The 19,338-nt window shown below is 39.6% G+C and overlaps 1 protein-coding gene across 1 annotated transcript; it reads right to left on the reverse strand.

Annotated features, from left to right (window-relative positions):
- Positions 1 to 2,314: 2,314 nt before the first annotated feature.
- Positions 2,315 to 3,544, reverse strand: LOC123741786 (zinc finger protein 2 homolog; the record flags this gene model as incomplete). Its single annotated transcript, XM_045715996.1, has 2 exons — positions 2,315 to 2,681; positions 2,766 to 3,544. Coding segments are annotated over 2 exons (1,146 nt in total), but the record flags the coding sequence as incomplete, so codon positions are not given.
- Between the last annotated feature and the right edge of the window lie 15,794 nt (positions 3,545 to 19,338).

Genomic DNA, 19,338 nt, shown 5'->3' on the forward strand with positions numbered 1-19,338 from the left:
ATCCACATTTCAATCATCTGATTCAGCATATTTCTATATGTTACTATCCAAACGTCAGATTAAGACTCATATCACAGTCACACAAGTCTCATATCACAGTCACACAACTCTCATATCACAGTCACACAACTCTCATACCACAGTCACACAACTCTCATATCACAGTCACACAACTCCCATATCACAGTCACACAACTCTCATATCACAGTCACACAACTCTCATATCACAGTCACACAACTCTCATATCACAGTCACACAACTCTCATATCACAGTCACACAACTCTCATATCACAGTCACAACTCTCATACCACAGTCACACAATGCTATTCCCAAACATACCTAATCAATTAGTTGTTTTTCAACAATATTTTAACCTGCAGGAATATTTTCACATTTATCTCATGGTTAGTTCCTAGGATAGTGTAACTCATACATTTACATCTTTCAATACATCTAAAATGGGGTCCAGGTTTAAAACAATTACAGGTGCACCTTACTATCTTATACTATATCATAAATGGTCTTAACTAGTAAACACAGATTCTAGTTTTCATCCAGTTTACAGAGATAGCTGACTGGGCCCTGTTTACACCTCCACACAGGAGTACACACTCAGATCCTCCTGACTGGGCCCTGTTTACACCTCCAAGGTGCCCCCCCTCACACAGGAATACACACTCAGAGCCTACGAGGATTTTCTAAAATCTCCACTTTGCGTGTTTCACTCACCTCATTATTTTTTAAACTAGGTTTGAGTTGTGGTATCCACTCAGATCACAGGTGGGTTCATTTGCTCCGTTCCCGAAGTCTCCCTGAGATCCCAAGTTTGAGGGATCCCTGGTGCACCATTTACCCAGGTCGTCAGGAGTCAGGTCATTTACCCAGGTCGGCATGAGCCAGGTCATTTACCCAGGTCGTCAGGAGTCAGGTCATTTACCCAGGTCATCAGGAGCCAGGTCATGCTCTAGTACATTTGGGTTGGCACATCTGAGAATGAACCCTGATATTCTAATAGCAGGGCAACAATGTCAATATAATTGTACCAAAAATTGTCAGTTGGTTGCATAAATAAATATTTGGTTGCATAGTCCTTTTTTCAAGGTATTTTCAATGACATTTTTCTAGGTGGGATATCCCCAATGTCAAAACACAGTTTTAACATGTACAAATCAATAACCAATATGCAGAAACAGTTTGTGATAAATTGAAAACCTAAACATAACATGTGCTACATACACAAACATCTGCCACAATAATCATATTACTTTTTAAAAACAAGCTCCTTATAAACTGCACAAGCACCAGAAACACTGTTGTTTTGACAAGTAGCAATAAATCACTGATATCGATTAAGGGTGAAATCAGGTTGTACGTGATGTTGAAACTAGCACAACTAAAAAAACACATGGAAATGGGAGATGTCTTTTACCTCACTGATTAGAGGACAACCAGCAGAAGACAGTCAGCTACATTTTGGAGTGAAACATTTAAATGTAGGGGTCGCTAAACAAAGGAACACAACATTTATGTCATCACTCATCGATATCATGTTGAAATCAATTGTGTGAGAGGAGGGAGATGAGGTTGCACGTCCTGTTAAACTAACAGCTCAAAATCCACATGGAATCTGGGAGTAATGTGTACATCCCTGGTTAGAGGACAATTTGTAGAAAACAGCTAGCTACATTTTGAAGTGTTGCATTTTGATTCCAGTGGGTCACCAACATGGTAAGTATAACACAACTCTTTTTTTGTTAGTCACTTTTTGTTAAATCACATAAATAGTAACTCTTCCATTTCAGAGCCTGGATTTTCCCCCTGAGGCTAATATCCATATCATGTTGAAATCAATAGAACAGGGGACAAACGTTTAGGGTTCTACATTGTGACATCATTAAAATACTCCTACTACAATGTTAAAACATTCTACATTGTGACATTATATCATTGATATCATGAAACAACTCCTTCATGTATTTTCTGATGTTTGATCAGATGTCTTTTATCAGAGTATCTCTTGTTACATTGATCACAGCTATAAGGTTTCTCTCCTGTGTGTGTTCTTTGGTGTATCTTCAGTTTGCCAGATTGAACAAAACTCTTGCCACATCGAGTACAGCTATAGGGTTTCTCTCCTGTGTGTCTTCTCTGGTGCATCTTCAGTTCTCCAGATTGAACAAAACTCTTCCCACATTGAGTACAGCTATAGGGTTTCTCTCCTGTGTGTCTTCTTTGGTGTATCGTCAGATGGTTAGATTTAAAAAAAAACTTCCCACATCGAGTACAGCTATAGGGTTTCTCTCCTGTGTGTGTTCTCTGGTGAAGAGTCAGATTGCGCAAGCAAGTAAAACTCTTCCCACACTCATCACAGCTAGAAAGTTTCTCTCCTGTGTGTATTCTCTGGTGTGATATCAGGCTGCTTCGATGAGTAAAACACTTCCCACATTGATCACAGCTAAAAGGTTTCTCTCCTGTGCGTGTTCTCTGGTGTAATTTCAGGCTGGTTGAATGAGTAAAACTCTTCCCACATTCATCACAGCTGTATGGTTTCTCTCCTGTGTGTGTTCTCTGGTGTGTTATCAGGTTGATTAGCTGAGTAAAACTCTTCCCACATTGATCACAGCTAAAAGGTTTCTCTCCTGTGTGTGTTCTCTGGTGTAATTTCAGGCTGGTTGAACGAGTAAAACTCTTCCCACATTCATCACAGCTAGAAAGTTTCTCTCCTGTGTGTATTCTCTGGTGTGATATCAGGCTGCTTCGATGAGTAAAACTCTTCCCACATTGATCACAGCTAAAAGGTTTCTCTCCTGTGTGTTTTCTCTGGTGGAATTTCAGGCTGGTTGATTGAGTAAAACTCTTCCCACATTCATCACAGCTATATGGTTTCTCTCCTGTGTGTGTTCTCTGGTGTGTTATCAGGTTGCCTAGTTGAGTAAAACTCTTCCCACATTGATCACAGATATATGGTTTCTCTCCTGTGTGTGTTCTCTGGTGTGTTATCAGGTTGCCTAGTTGAGTAAAACTCTTCCCACATTGATCACAGCTAAAAGATTTCTCTCCTGTGTGTGTTCTCTGGTGTAATTTCAGGCTGGTTGAACAAGTAAAACTCTTCCCACATTCATCACAGCTAGAAAGTTTCTCTCCTGTGTGTATTCTCTGGTGTGATATCAGGCTGCTTCGATGAGTAAAACTCTTCCCACATTGATCACAGCTAAAAGGTTTCTCTCCTGTGTGTTTTCTCTGGTGGAATTTCAGGCTGGTTGATTGAGTAAAACTCTTCCCACATTCATCACAGCTATATGGTTTCTCTCCTGTGTGTGTTCTCTGGTGTGTTATCAGGTTGCCTAGTTGAGTAAAACTCTTCCCACATTGATCACAGCTAAAAGATTTCTCTCCTGTGTGTGTTCTCTGGTGTAATTTCAGGCTGGTTGAACGAGTAAAACTCTTCCCACATTCATCACAGCTAGAAAGTTTCTCTCCTGTGTGTATTCTCTGGTGTGATATCAGGCTGCTTCGATGAGTAAAACTCTTCCCACATTCATCACAGCTATAAGTTTTCTCTCCTGTGCGTGTTCTTTGGTGTACAATAAGATGGCTAGATGTATCAAAACTCTTCCCACATTGAGTACAGCAATAAGCTTTCTCTACTGTGTGGCTTCTCCGATGAATTTTAATGCCTGATGAGGTGAATCTCTTCCCACAGTCAGAGAGGTTAATTATCTTCCCTGTGGGTCTCTGCTGGTGTTTCTTGAGGAGTTCTGATCTGGAGAGACTCTTCTCTGCCTCATCAGCATCATGAGGTTGTTGAGGCTCCCCCAGAGGATCCACGATAGTCACGTCTCTCTCCTGTGTGAATGACAAAGTCATACAGATGGTTAAAGGCCCACAACAGCAGAAATCCACTGTAAAAGGTCATGCCAACAGCGTAGCCATGATGTTGAACAACAATTGACATCTGTAATGAATGTAATGATTACTTGACATTTGTCTTAAAATGAGCAACAATAGTCATATTTTGTCTTGTTTTCACATTAGTAGTAACATCTAAGATTGGAGGCCCTTTTCTATGTTTGCTGGTGAGAAAAGATGTTTGCTCAGGGGAGTAACCTCCATTACCAGGTTGCTAATGAGTTCATTTCACACTACTTTGGATTATAATTGTCAGGCTCGCTTGAATCTCCTGCTTAATATAATGTTTGTGTCGTCATCGCAAATCAACCGCTTTGTACTTAAAAAACACTTCAACCAGTAAAATGCTCTTTGGCTTTTCCATCAGCCTGACAATGAGGGTTTGTACACTGTTTGCCAAATTGGCCCATAACTTCACCTAACAACAACATAGACCTACTGTAGGACCCATAACTTCACCTAACAATAACATAGACCTACTGTAGGACCCATAACTACACCTAACAACAAATATAGGAAAATAGCTCTGTGTGTTGAACAATAGCCTATCCATCAAGGAACAGTTCTCTACACATTATGAGCTAAGTATCTCCGTTTCCAAACGGACTAACGAGACCCTACAGTAAATCAAGCAGACAATAACACATTATAAACATCAATTTGTTAGGGATGTTGGATCCAACGTGGAGCACGGCATAACTGTCTTTACCAGAGTAATGAATGAAGAAGCACTTTGGTTGTTGTTGCATGTCGTGATGTTTGTCATGTGACTGGCATTCAGAAAAGTATTTCCTGGATCTTCTGATAGTTGATCATGTGACTGTAACTAAACATCTACAGTATTAAGTATTATGTGTAATTATTGAAGAACTGCGTTAATGACAGTATCCATTTGAGTGTTGTCAATAAAGCTAAGATAAAAAAAAAAAAAAAATGTATTTCACCTTTATTTAACCAGGTAGGCTAGTTGAGAACAAGTTCTCATTTACAACTGCAACCTGGCCAAGATAAAGCAAAGCAGTGCGACAAAAACAACAGAGTTACACGTTGGATAAACAAACGAACAGTCAATAACACAATAGAAAAATCTATATATAGTGTGTGCAAATGGAGTACGGAGGTAAGGCAATAAATAGGCCATAGTAGTGAAGTAATTACAATTTAACACTGGAGTGATAGATGTTCAAGTAGAAATACTGGTGTGCAAAAGAGCAAAAAAAAGTAAATAAAAACATGGGGATGAGGTAGGCAGTTGGATGGGCTATTTACAGATGGGCTGTGTACAGCTGCAGCGATCGGTAAGCTGCTCAGATAGCTGATGCTTAAAGTTAGTGAGGGAGATATATGTCTCCAACTTCAGCGATTTTTGCAATTCGTTGCAGTCATTGGCAGCAGAGAACTGGAAGGAAAGGCGGCCAAAGGAGGTGTTGGCTTTGGGGATGACCAGTGAGATATACCTCCTGGAGCGCGTGCTATGGGTGGGTGTTGCTATGGTGACCAGTGAGCTGAGTGAAGTCGGCCTAGCAAAGACTTATAGATGACCTGGAGCCAGTGGGTTTGGCGACGAATATGTATACCAGGTCGATTAGAAAGGCCTGCTCGCAGAAGTGTTCTAGGGAGCATGTGACAGTGATGAGGGGTGGCCGTTTGACCGCAAACCCATAACGGATGCAGGCGATGAGGCAGTGATCGCTGAGATCCTGATTGAAAACAGCAGAGGTGTATTTGGAGGGCAAGTTGGTCAGGATAATATCTATGAGGGTGCCCATGTTTACAGATTTAGGGGTTGTACCTGGTGGGTTCCTTGATAATTTGTGTGAGATTGAGGGCATCTAGCTTGAATTGTAGGACGGCCGGGGTGTTAACCTCACTAGGGTAGGGGGCACTGTTTTCACCTCCGGATGAAAAGCGTGCCAAAGTAAACTTGGTAGATTTGGATAGAAAACACTCTAAAGTTTCCAAAACGGTTAAAATAATGTCTGTGAGTATAACAGAACTGATATGACAGGCGAAAACCTGAGAAAAATCCATCCAGGAAGTGGGATTTGTTGTTGTTGTAGTTTTCCATTGACTGCCTATACAGATTCCATTGACTTAGGTCTCAAATTGCACTTCCTATGGCTTCCACTAGATGTCAACAGTCTTTAGAAATAGTTTCAGGCTTGCATCCTGAAAAATGAGAGTGTAAGACCACTCTGAATGAGTGGACCATTCAGTATCTCAGAGATTTTTCATGCGCGAGACCGAGAGCGCACCTTTCTTGTTTACCTTTTATATTGACGACGTTATTGTCCGGTTGAAATGTAATATATTATTTAGGCTAAAAACAACCTGAGGATTGATTATAAACATCGTTTGACATGTTTCTACGAACTTTACTGATACTTTTCGGATTTTTCGTCTGGCTGTTGTGATTGCCTTTGAGCCTGTGGATTACTGAACAAAACGCATGAACAAAACGGAGGTTTTTGGATATAAAGAGAGACTTTATCGAACAAAACAAACATTTATTGAGTAAATGGGAGTCTTGTGAGTTGCAACGATATGAAGATCATCAAAAGTAAGTGATTCATTTTATCGCTATTTCTGACTTGTGTAACTCCTCTACTTGGCTGGTAACTGTTTGTAATGATTTGTCTGCTGGGCGCTGTTCTCAGATAATCGCATGGTATGCTTTCACGGTAAAGCCTTTATGAAATCTGACACCGTGGTTTGATTAACAAGAAGTTAATCTTTAAACCGATGTATAACACTTGTATGTTTTATGAATTCTTATGAGTATTTCTGTTTTTGAATTTGGTGCTCTGCAATTTCACTGGATGTTGGCCATGTGGGACGGTAGCGTCCCACACCCCCTAGAGAGGTTAACCTCTTATGGCTAGGGGGCAGTATTTTCACGGCTGGATAAAAAACGTACCCGATTTAATCTGATTATTAGTCCTGCCCAGAAACTAGAATATGCATATAATTATTAGCTTTGGATAGAAAACACTCCAAAGTTTCTAAAACTGTTTGAATGGTGTCTGTGAGTATAACAGAACTCATTTGGCAGGCCAAAACCTGAGAAGATTCTGTACAGGAAGTACCCTGTCTGACCATTTCTTGCCCTTCTTTGTCATCTCTATTCATTACAAAGGATCTCTGCTGTTACGTGACACTTCCTACGGCTCCAATGGGCTCTCAGAGCCCGGGAAAAACCTGAATGACGTAATTCAAAACCCTGGCTGAAACACAGGAGCGCTTTTGCTAAGTGGTCTATCAGAGGACAAAGGGCTTAGGCTCGAGCACTGGCCGCCCCCGCCTTTCTGTTTTTCCCTCCGTTTACAGACACACAGATTCCCGGTCGGAATATTATCGCTTTTCTACGAGATAAATTGCATAAAAATTGATTTTAAACAGCGGTTGACATGCTTCGAAGTACGGTAATGGAATATTTCAAAAAAATGTCACGTTATGCACCATGCGTGCGACCGTGATTTACCATTGGGATAGTGTCTAGAACGCACGAACAAAACAGAGGATATTTGGATATAACGATGGATTATTTGGGACCAAACCTACATTTGTTATTGAAGTAGAAGTCCTGGGAGTGCATTCTGACGAAGAACAGGAAAGGTAAGACCATTTTTCTCATAGTAAATCTGATTTTGGTGAAGGCTAAACTTGCCGGGTGGATAAATAGCTAGCCCGTGATGGCTGGGCTATGTACTTAGAATATTGCAAAATGTGCTTCATCCGAAAAGCTATTTTAAAATCGGACATATCGAGTGCATAGAGGAGTTCTGTATCTATAATTCTTAAAATAATTGTTATGCTTTTTGTGAACGTTTATCGTGAGTAATTTAGTAAATTGTTAGTAAATTCCCGGAAGTTTGCGGGGGGTATGCTAGTTCTGAACGTCACATGCTAATGTAAAAAGCTGTTTTTTGATATAAATATGAACTTGATTGAACAAAACATGCATGTATTGTATAACATAATGTCCTAGGTGTGTCATCTGATGAAGATCATCAAAGGTTAGTGCTGCATTTAGCTGTCTTTTGGGTTTTTGTGACATTATATGCTAGCTTGAAAAATGGGTAGTCTGATTATTTCTGGCTGGGTAGTCTGCTGACATAATCTAATGTTTTGCTTTCGCTGTAAAGCCTTTTTGAAATCGGACAGTGTGGTTAGATTAACGAGAGTCTTGTCTTTAAATAGCTGTAAAATAGTCATATGTTTGAGAAATTGAAGTAATAGCATTTCAAACGTTTTGAAAACCCCCCTAGAGAGGTTAAGTATATCCCAGTTTAGGTCACCTAACAGAACAAACTCTGAAGATAGATGGGAGCCAATCAATTCACATATGGTGTCCAGGGCAGCTGGGAGCTGAGGGGGTCTGTAACAGGCGGCAACAGTGAGAGACTTATTTCTGGAGAGATTCATTTTTTAAATTAAAAGCTTGAACTGTTTGGGCTTAGACCTGGAATGTATGATAGAACATTGCAGGCCATCTCTGCAGTAGATTGCAACTCCTCTCATTTTGATGGAAAATGTTGTAGTTGGGGATGGAAATTTCAGAATTTTTGGTGACCTTCCAAAGCCAGGATTCAGACACGGCAAGGACATCAAGGTTGGCGGAGTGTGCTAAAGCAGTGAGTAAAACAAACTTAGGGAGGAGGCTTCTGATGTTAACATGCATGAAACCAAGGCTTTTACGGTTACAGAAGTCAACAAATGAGAGCGCCTGGGATAACGTCTACATCACCAGAGGAGTAGGATGAGGGTACGGCAAAAGGCTTTCAGAACTGGTCGGCTCCCTCCAGTCAGGTCATGTTGAAGACTGGCTCCCTCCAGTCAGGTCATGTTGAAGACTGGCTCCCTCCAGTCAGGTCATGTTGACGACTGGCTCCCTCCAGTCAGGTCATGTTGACGACTGGCTCCCTCCAGTCAGGTCATGTTGACGACTGGCTCCCTCCAGTCAGGTCATGTTGACGACTGGCTCCCTCCAGTCAGGTCATGTTGACGACTGGCTCCCTCCAGTCAGGTCATGTTGACGACTGGCTCCTCTCGTCATTTGTGTGTCTTATTTATTTAATCAAACAGGGTGCTTAAAGCATCAGACAAGTTCAGTACATACAGATTTTATAAAAACACATGGGGTGATTGGTAGAAAGAACAGATGACTCTTGGTTGACCAAGATGTATTTTAGTTGGGGACAGCACTAGAACATGATTTTGGGGCTCCCGAGTGGCGCAGCGGACACTGCATCTCAGTGCTTGAGGCTTCACTACAGACACCCTGGTTCAAATCCAGGCTGTATCACAACCGGCCGTGATTTGGAGTCCCATAGGGCGGCGCACAATTGGCCCAGCGTTGTCCGGGGTAGGCAGGCATTGTAAATAAGAATTTGTTCTTAACTGACTTGCCTAGTTAAATAAAGGTTACATTTAAATACATTTAAAAAATAGAGTTTCATGACAAACCATTTTTTACAAATCCGGCAAGGCACCAATTTTGAGACGGGTTTAAAACAAAGGTTTCAAACCAATTCATGAATGTAATTGAATCTAGGTATGTCTTGCCTTTAATGTAATGGCATGAAAAACAATTGGCTGAATACTATACAATGACTTATCAACAGCTCTAATAATTTGCCTCCACAGGAAATCTACACTGGCAATTCTAGAATATACTATATAGCCCAGAAACCTGGTTAAACTATCATTATGACATCATGGATGAATTCTAGAATATACTATATATCCTAGAAACCTGGTTAAACTATCATTATGACATCCTGGATGAATAAATTTGAGTGGTTACACTCCTCCTTCCCCCATCCCTCAGCTGTTTACCAAACCAAGCCTCTGGGCAGCCATTTTGTTACTGTTGAAAAAACCCACACAACCCAGCAATCTGCCGTTCATACAACAACAAAACTGTAATTCCACCACTGTTTTGGTTATAAGATGATTATGGGGTTGGAGAAATGTAACTACTTTCAAATTCATAGACAGACCTATGGATGCAAGGACTGACCATCCATGATATCAACATTATAGTTTTAACTATGTTGAGGCTATACAGTGTTGGTTTACATTTCTAAACATTGGAGTAAAAAAGCTTATTTGGGGTTCTGATGGGGTACAACAGTTGAACTAAGCTCATGAGGCATGTGTTATATTCTTCAAGAATCAATGGTTATACATAAATAATTTTAAAAGTCTAAATATGGATGTAGCTGTTGAATATTTCCGCTTTAACACCACACATCAGTTCAACAACTGCAGAGTTTGTGCCTCTGTATTTAAGACAGTACTTACTAGTGTTAATCAGGGAACGGTTTCTCAAAACCATCTTATGGCTAAGTTCACCGTTAGAACCATTGGACGTCTTAAGATGCGTTTGGGAAACCGGGCCCAGATGTCCAGTTTCCTCCTTTATCGATGTAACAGTCATCTCCCCCTCTTCCTCTTTCACTCCATAAACTGCATCCTCCTCTTCTTTTACTGTAACATCCTCCTCCTCTTTCACTCTGAACGAGTCTTTTTCTTCTTTCACAGTAACGGCCTCACCCTCTACTTCTTGTTTTACTGTGATGTCCTCATCTTCTTTAGCAGGAGGAGAGTAGCTCAGTGACCGCATGGTTGGACAAGTTAGCTAGCTAGGCTAATGCTAACTTAACCAGCCCGCTAGCTGAATAATAACAACAACACCGTAAATATGAAATTAAAACGGATAACTAACTAGACGACAGAAGTGGGTTTAAAACACAGTGGCTAATATACACTAAAGCGTCTAATGAGCTTTATTGGTTCGGCTATTTTGTCTAGCAAGCTACCGAGGAGGCTTAATAACTGTTGCTGCTGTTGAAAGAAGAGTTCCGTCCACTACATTATACGTCACACCAACAGCATCGCCTTAAATTCCCAGACCGCCATCTGCTGACTGGAGTGGGTAACGCAGTTGAGTAAAACGTTTATTTTATTTTCTGACAAAAAGTTAAAGGGGAGGAAGCGTTCGTTTTTACTCACCCGTGTAACAACACAGTGTGGTTAAAGACTTAGTAACTTAGTTGTAGTCACAATCTGGTTACCTATAAGTACAAACAGTTATGTTTTTGCGTTGTTACATATTTCTTAAACTTATTTCCGGATATCTTCTAAACTACCCACAATGCACTATGTGCTACAGAGTTTGTATGCTAGCTCGGTATCTAGCTCCAGCTTGTAAACGTCAGCCACACCTCATGCTTTCATATACTGTGTGGTTGTGTTATCTAGTGGGAACGCATTAGCACGGTAGACTCTGCTGCCTTGTTGTCAGTAGGGATGTTACTTTTGATACCGGAGCTACGAGGCCTGCGTCCAAATCGATAAGCAGTAAACTTCAAAGCAGTGTACCGATGCCTGTATCACTTTATCAGCAGCACGTCATCAATGACGTCTGAAGCTTCATTTCATCAAACAACCACCTGATTGGTTTGGTATTGGGCTTGTTCGACACTGCAGGCGACTGCAGACTGACTGATCTACAAATCCCCTGTTGCTGCTGTTGAAAGAAGCGTTCCATCCACTACATTATACGTCACACTAACATCACCTTAAAGCCCCACATGATGTATTGTTACACCATGTAAGATCAGTATAGACCTAGTCTGTTCATTATATACATCTACATGATGTATAGTTACACCATGTAGGAGCAGTATAGACCTAGTCTGTTCATTATATACATCTACATGATGTATTGTTACACCATGTAGGAGCAGTATAGACCTAGTCTGTTCATTATATACATCTACATGATGTATTGTTACACCATGTAGGAGCAGTATAGACCTAGTCTGTTCATTATATACATCTACATGATGTATTGTTAGTCCATGTAGGAGCAGTATAGACCTAGTCTGTTCATTATATACATCTACATGATGTATTGTTACACCATGTAGCAGCAGTATAGACCTAGTCTGTTCATTATATACATCTACATGATGTATTGTTACACCATGTAGGATCAGTATAGACCTAGTCTGTTCATTATATCCATCTACATGATGTATTGTTACACCATGTAGGAGCAGTATAGACCTAGTCTGTTCATTATATACATCTACATGATGTATTGTTAGTCCATGTAGGAGCAGTATAGACCTAGTCTGTTCATTATATACATCTACATGATGTATTGTTACACCATGTAGCAGCAGTATAGACCTAGTCTGTTCATTATATACATCTACATGATGTATTGTTACACCATGTAGGATCAGTATAGACCTAGTCTGTTCATTATATCCATCTACATGATGTATTGTTACACCATGTAGGAGCAGTATAGACCTAGTCTGTTCATTATATACATCTACATGATGTATTGTTACACCATGTAGGAGCAGTATAGACCTAGTCTGTTCATTATGTATAGTTGATGTATAGTTGATGTATATACATCTACATGATGTATTGTTACACCATGTAGGAGCAGTATAGACCTAGTCTGTTCATTATATACATCTACATGATGTATTGTTACACCATGTAGGAGCAGTATAGACCTAGTCTGTTCATTATATACATCTACATGATGTATTGTTAGTCCATGTAGGAGCAGTATAGACCTAGTCTGTTCATTATATACATCTACATGATGTATTGTTACACCATGTAGCAGCAGTATAGACCTAGTCTGTTCATTATATACATCTACATGATGTATTGTTACACCATGTAGGATCAGTATAGACCTAGTCTGTTCATTATATCCATCTACATGATGTATTGTTACACCATGTAGGAGCAGTATAGACCTAGTCTGTTCATTATATACATCTACATGATGTATTGTTACACCATGTAGGAGCAGTATAGACCTAGTCTGTTCATTATAGACATCTACATGATGTATTGTTACACCATGTAGCAGCAGTATGGAGGTCAGTGGGGGACAGAATTGTTGACACCCTTGATAAAGATGAGATAAACGACTCTATTAAATAAATAATTAAAATACTGAGCTATATTGTATGTAAAAAATACAGAAATTATATTATTTTATACTAATAGAATTGCTCAGAGAAAGAGATTTAGTTTATCATGTAATTCTCAAAAGGTAGGGGTCTGAATTATTGCCTCCCATGTTTTCAAAACTCCAGCACCCTCCCCTTGGGAGAATAACGACACTGAAATGTTTAATGAGATTAGAGAACACATTGGGTGGGACCTTAGACCCTTCCTCCATACAGAATCTCTCCAGGTCCTTGATTTATTTAGTCTGTCTTATGGACTGCCCTGTTCAATTCAAACCACAGGTTTTCAATGGAGTTCAAGTCCGAAGACTGAGTTGGCCATAGAACATTTTTGATTTTGTGACCAATTTACAGTTTCTTTGTTTTGCTGGAAGATCCACTTATGGCCAAGTTTCAGCCTCCTAGCAGAGAGGTAACCAGGTTTTGGGCTAAAATATCCTGGTAGTGGTTAAAGTTGATTTATTTTATACATTTTTGCTCATCTTTATCAAGGGTATTAATAACTAGGTGCTTATTTTGATATCTTGTTTTTTGACTGAGTCAAACAGGGACATTGATCTGATTAACACCAGTAAATACAGTGAGTACCATCTAATAAAACAGGGACATTGATCTGATTAACACCAGTAAATACAGTGGAGTAGATGTAGAGTTTGTTTTAAATTCTCATAAAAAACGGAATTAATCAAATAGCACTTGTTGCTTTTTGTACGTGTTGATATAATATTAATATTTAATGGAGAGAAAAAAACGTTTCCCTAAACTGCTTTATAATATTATAATTCAATGAAGAATAAAAATAGTTTTCCCTCCTCAACTGCGTTTCCTCCCTCCAGACAGCAGATGGCGATATGTGTCTTTCAGGCGATGTTTCTAGTGTGACGTATAATCTAGTGGACGGAACGCTTCTTCAACAACTGCAGCCACCTCGGTAGCTCGCTAGCCGACAAAGTCGGAACATTCAAGTTCTTTAGACAATTTCGTGGTTTATTTGTCACTTTGCTTTAAACATACTTATGTGGAAACAACTAGCTACCCCATTTAATTTAATATTTACGTTGTAAGTCAACTAGCTGGCTGGTTAAGTTAGCACTAGCCTAGCTAGCTAACATCCCCGACCATGAGTTCACTAAGCTACTCTCCTCCTGCTAAAGAAGAGGTCTGCTGGACGGAGAAAGAAGCTCTCGTGAAAGAGGAGGAGGAAGAGGAGGCTGTTACAATACAAAAACAAGTAGAGGGTGAGGCTGTTACCGTGAAAAAAGAAGAGAAAGACGTTACAGTGAAAGAAGAGGAAGACGCGTTCAGAGTGAAAGAGGAGGAGGATGTTACTGTGAAAGAAAAGGAGGAAGATGCAGTTTTTGGAGTGAAAGATGAAGAGGGGGAGATTACTGTCACATTAGAGGAGCACGAAGAAGAGAAGACTGGAGAACTGATTAACACTAGTAAATACAGTGAGTACTATCTAATAAAACAGGGACATTGATCTGGTTAACACCAGTAAATACAGTGAGTACTATCTAATAAAACAGGGACATTGATCTGATTAACACCAGTAAATACAGTGAGTACTATCTAATAAAACAGGGACATTGATCTGGTTAACACCAGTAAATACAGTGAGTACTATCTAATAAAACAGGGACATTGATCTGATTAACACCAGTAAATACAGTGAGTACTATCTAATAAAACAGGGACATTGATCTGATTAACACCAGTAAATACAGTGAGTACTATCTAATAAAACAGGGACATTGATCTGATTAACACCAGTAAATACAGTGAGTACTATCTAATAAAACAGGGACATTGATCTGATTAACACCAGTAAATACAGTGATTACTATCTAATAAAACAGGGACATTGATCTGATTAACACCAGTAAATACAGTGAGTACTATCTTATAAAACAGGGACACAAACTCTGCAGTTGTTGAACTAATGTGTGATTTTTAAAAGGGCATTCTACACTCAAATATGTTTTTGTACTGTATGAATTGTTCATGACGTCCTCCAGGGGATTTTTAAACTTTTCCTGTTGAAAAGTGATATATAAATACAGTAAAGTATAAACACACTAATGGGAAACAAATAAATGTTTTGAGTAAAATAGTGTTTTTTTTAACAACTGCAAACTAGAAGGAGTGAATGATGTCATAGTAAGGCCTCCAAGGAGTTGGCTTGATGGGAAGTCGTGATGTCATCCAATAGGAGACTGATCTTCATGTGAATATTCATTATTCTTTTTAAAATCCTTCATGTTCTGTCAAGTTGGTTGTTGATCATTGCTAGAAAGCCGTTTTCAAGTCTTGCCATAGACTTTCAAGATGATTTAAGTCCAAACTGTAACTAGGCCACTCAGGAACATTCAATGTCATCTTGGTAAGCTCCTCCAGTGTAGATTTGGCCTTGTGGTTTAGGTTATTGTCCTGTTAGTACAGTTTTCTGTATTCAGATCTCTGAAATGCTCTCTAACTACGTAACATTTAGTGTCTCCTTATGTTACGCTGGGAAAACAGTTTTCATGGGAACAGAAATCCTAAATCATTTCAGAGTTTACTAAATCCAATGGTTCTAACCGAGAGTCACCTTAACTTTATTGACAACACCCAAATGGATACTGTCATTAACGCAGTTCTTCAATAATTACACATCATTCTTAATACTGTAGCTGTTTAGTTACAGTCACATGTTCAACTATCATCAGCTGATCCAGGAAATCATTTTCTGAATGACAGTCACATGACAGAAGCCACAACATGCAACAACAACCAAAGTGCTTCTTCATTCATTACTCTGGTAAAGACAGTTATGCCGTTCTCCATGTTGGATCCAACATCCCTAACAAATGGATGTTTATAATGTGTTATTGTCTGGTTGATTTACAGTAGGGTCTCGTTAGTCTGTTTGGACACAGAGATACGCTCCACGTTGGATCCAACATCCCTACTTTGCTCATAATGTGTAGAGAAATGTTCCTTGATGGATAGGCTATTGTTCAACACACAGAGCTATTTTCCTATATTTGTTGTTATGGGCCCTACAGTAGGTCTATGTTGTTGTTAGGTGTAGTTATGGGTCCTACAGTAGGTCTACGTTATTGTTAGGTGAAGTTATGGGTCCTACAGTAGGTCTATGTTGTTGTTAGGTGAAGTTATGGGTCCTACAGTAGGTCTATGTTGTTGTTAGGTGAAGTTATGGGTCCTACAGTAGGTCTATGTTGTTGTTAGGTGAAGTTATGGGTCCTACAGTAGGTCTATGTTGTTGTTAGGTGAAGTTATGGGTCCTACAGTAGGTCTATGTTGTTGTTAGGTGAAGTTATGGGTCCTACAGTAGGTCTATGTTGTTGTTAGGTGAAGTTATGGGTCCTACAGTAGGTCTATGTTGTTGTTAGGTGAAGTTATGGGTCCTACAGTAGGTCTATGTTGTTGTTAGGTGAAGTTATGAGTCATACAGTAGGTCTATGTTGTTGTTAGGTGAAGTTATGGGTCCTACAGTAGGTCTGTTATTGTTAGGTGAAGTTATGGGTCCTACAGTAGGTATGTTATTGTTAGGTGAAGTTATGGGTCCTACAGTAGGTCTATGTTATAGTTATGGGTCCTACAGTAGGTCTATGTTGTTGTTAGGAGAAGTTATGGGTCCTACAGTAGGTCTATGTTGTTGTTAGATAAAGTTATGGGTCCTACAGTAGGTCTATGTTATTGTTAGGTGAAGTTATGGGTCCTACAGTAGATCTATGTTGTTGTTAGGTGAAGTTATGGGTCCTACAGCAGGTCTATGTTGTTGTTAGGAGAAGTTATGGGTCCTACAGTAGGTCTATGTTATAGTTATGGGTCCTACAGTAGGTCTATGTTGTTGTTAGGAGAAGTTATGTTAAACACTTAGTGGACAAACACTCATTGTCAGGCTGATGGCAAAGCGCAATATTAGCAAACACAGAAAGGGGCCTATATTGGAGACCAAAAGTCGTCTGGCACACTGCTTAGAGTTTCATCAACTTTAATAACTTATTTCTAGCCTACAATCATCGATGTTACTACTAATGTGAAAACAAGACAAAATATGACTTTTCTTGCTCATTTTAAGGCAAATGTCAAATAATTTTAACATTCATTACAGACGTCAATTGTTGTCCAACATCATGGCGCCGCTGTTGGCATCACCTTTTACAGTGGATTACCGCTGTTGTGGGCCTTTAACCATCTGTCTGACTTTGTTGTTCACACAGGAGAGAAACTTTACTATTGTGGATCCTCTGGGGAGCCTCAACAACATCATGATGCTGAAGAGGCAGAGAAGAGTCTCTCCAGATCAGAACACCTCAAGAAACACCTGCAGAGACCCACAGGGAAGAGAACTCACTGCTGCTCTGACTGTGGGAAGAGATTTACTTCCTCATCAGGCATTAAAATTCATCAGAGAACACACACAGGAGAGAAATCTTATAGCTGTGGTCAATGTGGGAAGAGTTTTGGTCAATCTTGCCATCTGACTCAACACAAGAGAATACACACAGGAGAGAAACCTTATAGCTGTGGTCAATGTGGGAAGAGTTTTAGTCAATCTAGCTATCTGACAATACACCGACGAACACACACAGGAGAGAAACCTTATAGCTGTGATCAATGTGGGAAGAGTTTTGTTTCATCTAGCGGTCTGACAGTACACAAGAGAACACACACAGGAGAGAAATGTTATAGCTGTGACCAGAGATAATCTGATAAAAGACTTCTGATCAAATATCAGAAAATACATACATGAAGGAGTTGTTTCATGATATCAATGAATTAATGTCACAATGTAGAATGTTTTAACATTGTAGAAGGAGTATTTTAATGATGTCACAATGTAGAACCCTAAACGTTTGTCCCCTGTTCTATTGATTTCAACATGATATGGATATTAGCCTCAGGGGGGAAATCCAGGCTCTGAAATGGAAGAGTTACTATTTATGAGATTTAACAAAAAGTGACTAACAAAAAAAGAGTTGTGTTCCACTTACCACGTTGGTGACCCACTGGAATCAAAATGCACCACTTCAAAATGTAGCTAGCTGTTTTCTACAAATTGTCCTCTAACCAGGGATGTACACATTATTCCCAGATTCCATGTGGTTTTTGAGCTGTTAGTTTTAACAGGACGTGCAACCTCATCTCCCTCCTGTCTTACAATTGATTTCAACATGATATCGATGAGTGATGACAAATAAGTGTTGTGTTCCTTTGTTTAGGGACCCCTAAATTGAAATGCATCACTCCAAAATGTAGCAGACTGTCTTCTGCAGGTTGTCCTCTAACCAGTGAGGTGAAATATATCTCCATTTCCATGTGTTTTTTTAGTTGTGTTAGTTTCAACAGCACGAACAACCTGATTTACCCCCTAATGGATATCAGTGATTTATTGCTACTTGTGCAGTTTTATAAAGGTGCTTGTTTAAAAAAAATCCAAGTAATATGATTATTATGGCTGATGTTTGTGTATATAGCACATTTTATGTTTAGGTTTTCAATATCCCAAACTGTTTCTGCATATTGGTTATTGATTTGGACACGTTAAAACTGTGTTTTGACATTGGGGATATCCCACCTAGCAACATGTCATTGAAAAGCTGTTGAAAGTAGACTATGCAACCAAATATTTCATATTTACATTTCATGTAACATTTAGTAATGATTATTTTTAATGCAACCAACTGACATTTTTGGTACAATTATATTGACATTGTTGCCCTGCTTTTAGAATATCAGGGTTCATTCTCAGATGTGCCAAACCAAATGTACTAGAGCATGACATTTTGGACTGGGCCTGATCCAACAACATGTCTATCTAGTGAACCCTGAAAAGAGAGAGAAGCTCTGCAGTGAGGTGGAAAGTTACTATGGATATTGCAGTCCATGGTGAGTGTCCATGGTGAGGACATCTTGGTTTCTGATTTTCTCAAGGTGGGCTGTTTTGTGTTTTTGCGTTTAGCCTGTGAGTTGTCATGGATCTTATCTTGACTGCACGTTTTTCCGTTTTGGATATGTGTTGTTTGGGCTCGTTCGAGAGTTCTAGAAGCTAGTTGACAGCCAGTAGACACCATGTTTATATTGGTGAAGGTGAAGCATTGTAGTTGATTATAATGTGAAATAAAAGTTGTTTTCTGTTGGTGGTGAGCATTCTCGTAAGGTGTTACAGTCTTTGGTTTTTCCATTTATGTTTTGAGGTTTGGATTTTAGCTCGTTAGCACGTCTAGCTCGTTAGCAGGTATAGCTCGTTAGCCCGTCTAGCACGTCTAGCTCGTTAGCCCGTCTAGCTCATTAGCACGTCTAGCTCGTTAGCACGTCTAGCTCGTTAGCACGTAGGACGCACTGATTGGTGTCACCTCGTTAGTCAGTATGTGTTACACCTGTGCTGGCTTGTCCATCTCG

Source organism: Salmo salar, chromosome ssa03 (genome assembly GCF_905237065.1).
Source record: "Salmo salar chromosome ssa03, Ssal_v3.1, whole genome shotgun sequence".
NCBI lineage: Eukaryota > Metazoa > Chordata > Actinopteri > Salmoniformes > Salmonidae > Salmo > Salmo salar.